At 38.2% G+C, this 11,156-nt stretch overlaps 1 protein-coding gene across 1 annotated transcript; it reads right to left on the minus strand.

The window, feature by feature from the left end:
* Positions 1-10,012: 10,012 nt before the first annotated feature.
* LOC149542736 (uncharacterized) lies at positions 10,013-10,684 on the minus strand. Its single transcript, XM_089795750.1, has one exon. It carries the CDS (start codon positions 10,682-10,684, stop codon positions 10,013-10,015), a length of 672 nt encoding a protein of 223 aa, XP_089651876.1.
* Between the last annotated feature and the right edge of the window lie 472 nt (positions 10,685-11,156).

Genomic DNA, 11,156 nt, shown 5'->3' on the forward strand with positions numbered 1-11,156 from the left:
CTTATTCAACTATATCAACCAACAATGCCTTTCTCTTTACCTCTGGGAGGCCATACAACTCCATGATCACACCTTGCAAGCTCTTTTCCCTTCGAGGCAAGTGTCTAATATGCTTATCACTTTGTTTTTCTTCTTGTTGATCTCCCTTTTCCAAGGCTCGAAGCAATGACTTGACCCTCCCACTTCTAGTCATTCAATGACTTGACCCTCCCACTTCTAGTCATTCTAGGTACTTGAGGCCTTACAATGGGTATTTTTGGCACTGACACTCAACTTCCAATGATACTCTATGGCAGTCTAGGGCTCAACCTAGCCCTTAACCCTATTCTTTGGTATTGGAATTTTTGTCACCTAGAAAGGATCTTTAGTCCTTATTGGGTTCTATTTTCATTTTTCCTTTTTGTTTATTTTCAAACACTGTTTGGTGCTCTTGTTATTGTTTGTTTCCCTAGTTTTTGGCTTTTAGTCCCTTAGACCCTTTGTGGCTTCTTGTTGGATATTAATATATTATCTTATCTTATGATATCAATATCACATTAATGGTTAAGTTCTTTGTATGTTATGATTCAAATTCACTTTGAGATGATTATTGTTCATCTATGATTACATGCATGATTATGATTATTTATTTATTTATTAATTTTTTAAGAGACTAACCTAAATCATATGTTTGATTATTTTATGGATTTTATCCAACTCTCACTATGTCTATGATTAATATTTCCTTGTACGCTGGATGTTTATACATGTGGTTGTACCTATGATCTTATGTGGCTATGGAAAAAGTCATAGTCACTCACTTTGTGAGATCTACAAAATGTCTCAATCCTTCTCATTGTTTGCACTATCTTCTATATACATATGTGTACATGGATATTCAATTGGTGATGGAGGTTTGCAAGTACCAGGCATTGATTTCACCTAGCTGTGACATGCCCTCAAATCCTTGATGGTTATTGTACCAAGGTCCTTGCATGAGCCTCCCCTTTTCTCTTATTTGATCTAGTAACATAGGGTTACAACTTTTTTAGCTTACTATCGAGTCAAATGATCCAAACCCACCTAATTTAGTTGGCCTTTGTCATAGATAGTTCTTTGCAGTCACTTACATTCTTTTGGTTATATATTTTGTTTGATAATTTCAGTTATTTCTCCTTGCGATGATTCTTAGTTGATTTTTTTGATGTCATATTTTAGGGTTACATGTAGGGTTAGGAGTTTTGCTTGACTTTCCTTGTTGACCGCGGCTAACCTTGTTCGGTTTTGTGGTTTTTTCTATGTGTTTTATAGTTGAGTATTATGACCTCTTTGGATGATTAGATTTAATTTGAGGCATGTGACTTTATTCTATATGAGTGTTATATCTTATAGTAAGTATAAATTCCTAATAATATTAATGTTGTCTATTACTTCATTATCATATAGATTATAATATTTATTATTTGACATATATATATATATATATATATATATATATATATATATATATATATATATATATATATATATATATATAGGTGCACACATGTGTAGATATGTATGCGCGCATGCGCATGCACACACGCACACACACACACACACACTTGCACAGAGAGGGAGAGAGAGAGAGAGAATATTTGTGTGATTATGGATATTTTTTATAGTATGTGTGTGTGTGTGTGTGCACGCGTGTTCGCGTGCGCAGAGAGAGAGAGAGAGAGAGAGAGAGAGAGAGAGAGAGAGAGAGAGAGAGAGAGAGAATATTTGCATGATTATGGATTTTTTTATAGTCTATAATTTGGGACTAAGGTAAAGTATAATAATGTTAATAATTAAATATTACTTAATGGGAGGTATAATATTCTTAATTATTAACTATTAATGAAATGGATCTAGGTTACATATTACTTATATCTTCTATGCCATATAATATGATACTGATAAATATGTATGTTCTTGATATAAAAGCAACCAAAACAAGCGGGCTGGCCCATTACAACAGTGACAAAACTACCAACAGACAACCAAATAGACCCCTTAATGATTTACATAAAAAACATAAGTAGCATCATAACAGTTAATAAAAGTACTAAGGTTCATGCACTTAACACTATCATAGTTAAAAAAATTAACAAAAGGTATATGGATGGTCAGTGCATCGTACCACCCACAACCCATACCCAAGTTCAATAGAAAAAGAAAAACCATCACACCTAGACAGAAAGAAACAACCAATAGAGAACCCACAAAAAAACCCCAGGCATAGGAACAAAGGACCACTAACTAGCAACCTTCTTCTTGCTTTTCCCGACCAAAAGAACTTTGGCCTAGTCCTCCGCAAGGAAGTCATAAAGCAACTTTGAATTTTCATTCCCAAGGCCCTCTTTCTCCTTCTCTTGAGCCAAAAGCTGCAGTGTGGTTGCAGTCGAATGGGTCACCTTCAAAGTGAACTTGGAGAATAAGTTGAAACCTTCCTCCAACACATTACATCGATCCTTCAGTTCCTGGAAGTGTTTACAAGTAACAACCACCTCCTCCTCATTACTTAAATTTATTGCCTTGCTGCAATTCACCGGTGACTTCCTCTTATCTTGCACATCCAAAATGTTAGTGGGATTCCTTAAGATTTCTATATCATCATTCCTTATGGGGGAAGAAATAGTGTTAGGGGAAGCTTTATCAAATTTGGGGTCTTCCTTGTTAGCAACTGATAACAAGGTGAAAGTGGCAGAAATATGAGTGGGGTCTTGGGACGGGTCCTTGGTAGGTCTCCGCCTCAAAATCCTAGGTGCCATCAATAATGTCATCTCACTTCTCCTCTTCTTTGTCATCATTATATGTATGTTAATGATTATAAAAGTATTCATTATAGTTATATTTATGTACTATATAGTTGTGCATTTATAAATATATTGATTTATTTAATTATGCCCTTTAGTTAAGAGTTAGTTAGGGGTTGGTTACCTTTGGAAAATCAATTTATATTGATTCTCTTTTTCTTTTGAGGGGAGATAGTGGCTAAAAGTTTGAGGAGAACTTGGTTGTACTTTTCATGGAGATTTTTGGAGACAAACTTATGATATGTGCAGGAGACTATGTGAGCATAATTCATTAAAGGTTTATAGGTTTCTTTTATTTTGGAGAGAGATAGATGCTTATATGAGAGTTTCAAGGGTTGAATGAGGGACTTGCTATTGTAGAGTTTTAACTTCTTCTTCCAGAGATATTTCTAAGATTTGAGAGAGTTTGAATGATGCATCTCAAGTTTGGATTTATCTTCCTCTCTTTATCTCCCTCCTTCAAAGTTGAACCTTTGTAGGACTTGAGGTATTGATTGAAGTTTTTGATTGCACTATTTATCTAATAAAATATGGATATATTTATATGTTCTCATGATTTATTATCTTTATAATTTACATCATTAGAGTTATTTAAAAGTTTTGAATTCTTTTTTGTAAAAATTATCATGTATTTTCTTAAGATTTTTTAGATGATAGGCTATTTGAGGGAACTTTATTCTCGAAAATTGAAGTTTTGATGGAAAAGTTGCGAGTTAGCCAATAAAGTTGTCAGTTTGGCTGAAAAATTGTAAATTCTTCTTATTAATTTTTTTCTGGCCAATTTTTATCTCACTCCATTTTTAACTCTTGTTTTGATATTTATTAGTTGTTATCTCCACTTCTAACTATTTTTTTTCTATTTATTAAAAAAACAAATTACTTGTGATCTCAGCTCATGTTGTGATCTCTTTTTGATTTTAAAAATTGATTTAGATTTTAGTTTTTAAAATATTTTAATTTTAATTTTTTTTAATATTAGTTTAGTTTTTTATTTAAATATTGTTCTTTAGTTTCTATAATTTATTTAGTCAATAGAATATTTGTTAGAGACGTTGATATTTTTTTATATTTCTCTTATTAATTTTTCATAATAGATTTTTTGATGGGGTTTTTAATTTTTTTTTCATATTTGATAAATTGAATTTAAATAAATAATATTTATTAATCTATTGAAAATATTTTGGTAAATATTATGTTATTTAAATTGATAATTATTAATAATCTAATTTATTCACATAAGATTATATTTTAAATCTCCACTTTAACTATTGTTGTTCCTTTTCCTATTTATGTAAAAAATAATTATTTGTGATCTCCATGTTAGCTCACATTGTGATCTATTTATTTAACTTTTGATTTTTAAAATTGATTTAGGTCAATGGGCCCTTGGTCTACTGGTGAAGATGAATGGCTCACAAAGAGCCCACTAGGGATCAAGTCTTGTGGAGTGCAAGGCTCAAAGACATCATAAGGGATGAGGCTAGGATTGTGCCCTGGGTGAATTTGGCAGCGTGGATGCTCCTTAGCCCTTAGCTCTTAGCCGAAGAGGTTTTAGGCATGCGTGGGCCCGTATCTGGTACCTAAAACTTGTTTGTGGATAACCTCCATAAAAAAATATTTATTTAAATTTTAGTTTTTAATTTATTTTAATATATAATTTATATAAGTTTAGTTTTTCTTTAAATATATATTTTTAGTCTCTATAGTTTATTCAGTCAATAGAATATTTGTTAGAGACGTTATTTTTCCATATTATTTTTTGTATTTCTCTTATTAATTTTTCATAATAGATTTTTTGATAGGGTTTTTTTAAATGATAATTTTTTTCATATTTGATAAATTGAATTTAAATAAATAATATTTATTAATCTATTTAAAATATTTTAGTAAATATTATGTTTTTGATTAGATAAACAGGTTTTACAAGGAACCTGAAACTCGAAAGTTAGTACATAAGAAGGCTGATAATAAGCGTGATAGCCTAGCCAAAAAGGTTTAAGTTCAAAGGCTGATAATAAGCATTAAGCCCAGCCAAAGGAAAAAGTTCTGAGAAAAGACCAGGAAAAAGTAACAGACAAAGCCAAGGCCAAAAGCTAGTACAAAAAGCCAAAATAAAGCAAAAAACAAAGGAACATTCAAGAGTTATTCCTCGTTCTTTCACTCCAGATCTTGCATCACCTGAGCAGCCTCAAAGGCCTGTTGATTCTCCTCCGTTTCCATCTGTTGCCCTCTTTGATTCCCCTAGTCCTATGCAGGAGTGGATTTGTCCTTTGCAGGGTTGTCCTTCGTTCTGACCTCGTCTCTGTCATTTCCATCCTCATCCTCATGCGTTTCTCTGTCTTTGATCCAGCCCATGAGAGAGATGATGTTGTTGTTGATGGAGCTTAACAAGGAAAACATCTGGTTGGCAAGGTTATGATTGTAGTTTTCCAGATTGTGTATCCTCTGTTCCCCTAGAGTGAGCCTATCGGTCGAGTCTGTCCTCCTATTGGCATCCTTTCCTTCCCTTGTTGCCTTAATGTGTTTCACCTGGTCTTTAACCTCCTCGAGCTCATGGAAGAGCCATTTGATTGATCTAAAATTATCAATCATGCTGTTGCGAGCATTATTTAAGAGATTCATCCCTGTCTCCCTGGCTCTGTCCGAAATAGCCACAATCGTCGGATCAATTAATTCTTCTAGCTGCTGCTCTTCTTGATTATCCACTAGGATTTGGGAATTCATGACCTCCCTAAAGATTCCCATTTTGGCAATCTTGACATTGAAATTAATCCATGCTTTCCTCCTGTCATTGGTTTGCACTTCCGCTTCTGCATACCCAACTTTCTCCTCTTTTTGATCCTCAGGGTGGAGATGGACAGGAGAAAGGGGCAGCACAAACGTCTCCTCATAATGAGAGCACACATCCTCCAGGCTCTCCCTCTTGCGCTTCTTCCTTCCACTATCGACCTTTATTTCCTCTTGCATCTCCTTCACCACCTCCTCAGACTCCGGATCCTCCTCATCATCACTGCTACCCTCCTTAGCCTTCTCAGCCTGCTTCTGCCCGAGATCCCTAGGGATTTTTCTGCTTGGGGTTATGGGGGAGGGGGATTTTTTAACAGTCGTAGCTTTCCCTAAGGAGGAGACACCGCCTTTTTCAGAACTGAGGCTTTGAATGTCATCCAAGTCTGAGGAGTAATTGGAACTTCTAGACTCCATAGTCTCAGTCTAAGGGGGGGCATTACCGAAGGTCTAGGCTTTGAAGTGCTCATGGATAAGAAGTAGCAGCCCTTCATGCAGAGCCGAGTTTGCAATGGGCTTCTTTTTGAAGCTGTCCATCGCCTTACTCATAGAGGTTAATAGATAAAAAGGAAAAGAAATTTTGGCTTTCTTTCGAAAATGATTTAAAATAAAAAAGTGGTGGGTGTCGGCTCTATCAAATCTTGGGTCCAAAGTAATATATTCAATGACAACTTTCAGCACATACCTCCATCGTTTCTTCATGGAGTCGGGGACATAGTAGGTGTCGAGCTTTTTTAACGCCTTCAATTCCTTCTCACTCTCCACAAAATCCCTTACCGCATTGGTTGAGGGCTTCTTGTCCCTGTAGAATTTGAAACCCTCGATTGGGATCTCTGTGACAACCGCGATAACCTCCTTCGTTATCTGAAAGTTGATGCCGTTCACCTTAACCCTGCCTTTTTTCCATGACCCCACCATACTGTTAGTCACCTCCTGATCATAACCGTGTAGCTTCATGAGATACTTGGTTACCCCACCCTCTTCCATCTTTTCCCAAACTTTCGGCTTGCTTCTCCATTTCTCAAAGTCCCCTGCCGGCTCCTTTCTGCATCTCTCGCCCACCATCTCCTCACTCTGCACACCCGTTTTACTCATAAGCTCTTCACTGTGAGACTGGAAAGGATTGCCAAGATTAAGCAAGGAGTAGAGAAAAATAACTCTGTTGTTGCCCCTGAAACGAATGCAATGAAGAACCCACAAAGCGTGGCAATTAATCATAGTAGGATATCTGCATTTACGAATACCCATTTTTCTATAATGAAAAGTACCCATATATCTTAACCCTTTCATATTCATAATTACATCTTGATATCCTCCATACTTCCTTGGATTTTCTCCAAGTCGATTAGACACTTGACATCTGCCGGCAAAGAAGTTCTAGGAAGCCATGTGATTTTATGGTCTGTGCCGACCCCTATATTTGCCAACCTATCGGCAACCGGGTTTGCTTCCCAGAAAGTATGGGTGACATGAATTTTTTTGAATTTGGCAAGTGTCTCTCTTGTCTCATTAATAAGATTTGCAATCATCCAAGAAGGATACGAATTGCTATTAATGCACTTAATAATGTTACTCGAGTCCCCCTCCAACCATAAATTGGTGACCCCAATTTCAAAAGCCAGCTTAACTGCATTACACACAGCATTGGCTTCCACAAAAATGATTTGTTTGGAAACCCAATGGAAGAGTGAAAGCAACAATAATGTCACCATTTTCATTTCTAATCACACCTCCAATACCCAAGGATCTAGGGTTGCCCTTGGAGGCTTCGTCGAAGTTGGCTTTGTGCCAGCCTTTAGGGGGGAGGTGCCATTTGGCTTCTTGTCTTTTTCTCATTTTGTCTTTTACCTTCTCCTTCTTCCTACCTCCTGTCTCAAAAGCTCCCCCCTTTCTCACAGAAATATTTTCCTTTATGTTACTGAAGATCTTCCTTCCAACAACCAAAGCTGGCTCCTCCTTGTCTCTGAAAATTTGGTTGTTTCTCTCCTTCCATATGCTCCAACAAAAATGGGGCAGGAGCCAGGAGCTGATTTACTTCAAGGTAGTCCCATTGAACATTCCTTGCCACTGGCAGAAGAAGTCCAAGAGGTTGGAAGGAATGCACCAGCTATGGTCAAGGTCCTGGGTAAGGAAGTCCCAGACTATTCTTGAATAAGAGCAATGAATGAACAAATGATTGCCTATCTCTGACTCGTATTTGCATAAAACACATCTGCTGGGCATGATATGACCTCTTTTAATGAGATTTTCCTGGGTGAGATTTTTGTCCTGAAGTGCCAACCAAAAAAACATGTTGACTTTTGGCATTAGGCCCGGGAGCCAGGCCCTCGACCAAGTGGGGGACGCATTTGTACTCCATAAAGCAGAGTACCCAGAGGCAACCGAATAGAGGCCATTGGCATTATCCCTCCAAACAAGTTCATCCTTGTTGGTGCTAAGGGATAAGGAGTTAAGCATGATCATAATTGGTTTGAGTTCCTCTGAGATGATAGAAAGGTCCTTCCATCCCTAATCAGTCCTGTAGTTACTAACTTTGTGCCCAAAAAGGTTGATGCAATCATTAGCCCAAACACAATAGGTGGGGTTATTAATGAGTGGGCCCTGAGAAAGCCAGCTGTCCGACCAGAAAAGAATGTTCTCCCCATTTCCCAGCTTCCTAGAGACCTTAGAGTTAGCCAAATCCCTAGTTTTTAAGAAGCCATTCCAAACAATTGAGCCTCTGGGTAAATCCTCACTGAAAAGAGTGAACTGAAAAGAGGGCCTTTTTATATACTTGTTCACCATAGTGTCTCTCCATTCCCCCGTGCTACTAAAGATGCACCAGATTTGCTTTGCTAGGAGGGCCTTGTTGATATGAGTGATCTTCCTGATCCCTAGACCCACGTTCTATTTAGGGAGACAAACTTTGTCCCAAGCAACAAGGGGGTACCTTTTATTCCTATCAGTACCCGTCCATAAAAAAATCCTTTGAATTTTTTCCATTCTCTTGGTGTATTTATCAAGTATGGTGAAAAGGCTCAGGGCATATATAGGCAGGTTTTGAAGGATGGATTTAACCAGTTGACATTTTCCAGCTTGGCTGAGAGAGGATCCTTTCCAGCCAGCCAGCTTCTTAGTAAACCTATCCAAGATGCCGTTCCAGAAGGAATCAGAAGGGGTCATGCCCAAGGGGAGACCAAGGTAGGAAGAAGGAAGATTCCCCACCTGACAACCCAAGATTCTAGAGATTCTTTGTTGTCTTCCCTCCAGAGTGTTGATAAAGAAAATAGAGCTTTTGTCCCAATTTATAAGCTACCCCAACCCTCTGGAATAGGTGTCCAAAGTGTCTTGCAAAGCCTTGGCTTCCCTGATCGAAGCCTCTCCTCCCATGATGGTGTCATCAACAAATTGCTGATGCATGCAGGGAGTGCATTTAGAAGAAGGTTTAAAGCGTTTGATCCTCCCATCTTTCTTTTTCTTCTCCATAAGTCTGCCAATACATTCCGCCAGGATGATGAAGAGAATCGGTGATAGAGGGTCTCCCTGACAAAGGCCTCTAGTGGGTTTGAAGAATTCAGAGGGGGATCCATTCACTAAAACAGCTAGCGAGGGGGTGGTGACCAGCTGGGAAATTAGCTTGCAAGATTTGGCATCAAAGCCAAAAGCCTTCAACACTAACTCCAAAAAGGACCAATCCACCCAATCGTAAGCTTTAGACATGTCAAGTTTGAGTAACATCCCTTCTCTCTTACCAGCTTCCATAGAGTGAATCACTTCATGCACCATGATAATCGAGTCTAAAATCTATCTGCCTGGGACAAAACTAGATTGTTGTTGAGAGATGACCAGGGGGAGGAGCTTAAACAGCCTCAAAGTGAGCACCTTTGAGATGATCTTATAAAACGATTTGCATAAGCTGATGGGTCTGAACTTATCCAGAGTGTCAGCCCCTGGCACTTTGGGAATAAGAACTAAGAAAGTGGAGTTGATTTCCTTCAGGATGCATTTGGCTCCAAAGAACTCTTGAACTACCTTAACAACATCCTTCATAATGGCAAGCCAATACATTTGGAAAAAGAAGGTAGGAAAACCATCAGGTCCAGGCGACTTGTCCACTGGAAGAGAAAAAATAACTTCTCTTACTTCAGAATCAGAAGGAATGGCCCATATTATATTATTATGGTGTGGTTGGAGGATCTGAGGGATGCACGAGACAATATCATCCTGATCCACCTTAGAGAGAAAAGGATCCCAAGAAAGAAGGGAGGAGAAGAAAGAGACAACTTCTAGTGAAATATCATCTTCCTGAGTCAACACACCCTGGTCTTTTTTCAGGCCAGAAATCCTGTTGTTAGCTCTATGTTAAGTGTGGATAAATGGAAGAACTTTGTGTTCTTGTCTCCTTCCTTAAGCTAGTTGATTCTAGATCTCTACCTCCAGAACTTTTCCTCTTTACTAATGATGTCATGTAAATCAGACAGGATGGATAGCTCTGCATCTCTACTCAAGGCATCACACCCATTTTCCTGAATGGAGGCTTGGATGGAAGAGAGATTAGAAGAAAGATCCTCTTTCATAGAGAACAGATGACCAAAATCTGACTTATTCCATGCTTTTAACATCCTTTTAACATTATTGAGTTTCCTTGCTACCCTGAACATAGCAGTGCCTTCCACATCTATGCTCCACCATCCCTTTAATCTCTCTAGAAGGTCAGGTTGGGAGGTCCACATATTCTTGAAACGGAAAGGAGGAGGTCTACAGGGGTCAAAAGGGACAATTGAGAGGGAAATGGGGAAGTGGTCAGACCCAATTCTAGGCAAAAGAGCTAATTTGCAAGAAGAGGACTGCAACCAATCAGGAGAAATGAGGGCTCTATCCAGTCTAACCTGAATACACTCCTTACCTAAGCGTTTATTGGACCAAGTGAAGTTACCACCCATGAGGTCCAGATCCAAAAAGGCCAAATCATTGATGAAGTTTGAAAGATCATGCTTGCTATCCCAGTCCTGAGGTAGACCGCCCTTCTTCTCCTTATCGAGAAGAGGGGTATTGAAGTCTCCCATAATGATGCCTTTTTTCAAGTTGCTATTCTGAACCATCCCTACTACTCTGGACCAGTAGGAATTTCTTTCTCTCTTGTTGTTAGGGGCATAAATGTTGAGCAAGAACCAAAATTCATTGGAATGAATATTGTACACTTTACAAAACAAAATGTTACCAGCATTGGAAACTGATTCCACCCTAAAAAGATTAGACTTGTATAAAGTTAGCAGGCCCCCAGAGGCTCCATCTGATTCGGCAGCCTCTCCGCTCATCATGTTGTTGAACTCTATGTTTCTCAAAGAATCCTTTTTCATTTTTGTTTCTTGGATCATCAAAATATTTGGTCTTTAGTCTCTGATCAAATTCCTAATGATTTCTTGTTTATGGGTGTCATTTAGGCCTCTGATATTCCATGAGATGATCTTCATTTACTCTTGGAGAAGTCCTTTGGGGTGCTTTGGCACCCATTCGCCAAACATCTTCTAGTCTCTTCTTCTCTAGACTCCCTTTCTGATTTCCTTCCTGCTT

Source organism: Cupressus sempervirens, chromosome 8, assembly GCF_028749045.1.
Source record: "Cupressus sempervirens isolate cs-2001-9-10 chromosome 8, ASM2874904v1, whole genome shotgun sequence".
Lineage (NCBI taxonomy): Eukaryota > Viridiplantae > Streptophyta > Pinopsida > Cupressales > Cupressaceae > Cupressus > Cupressus sempervirens.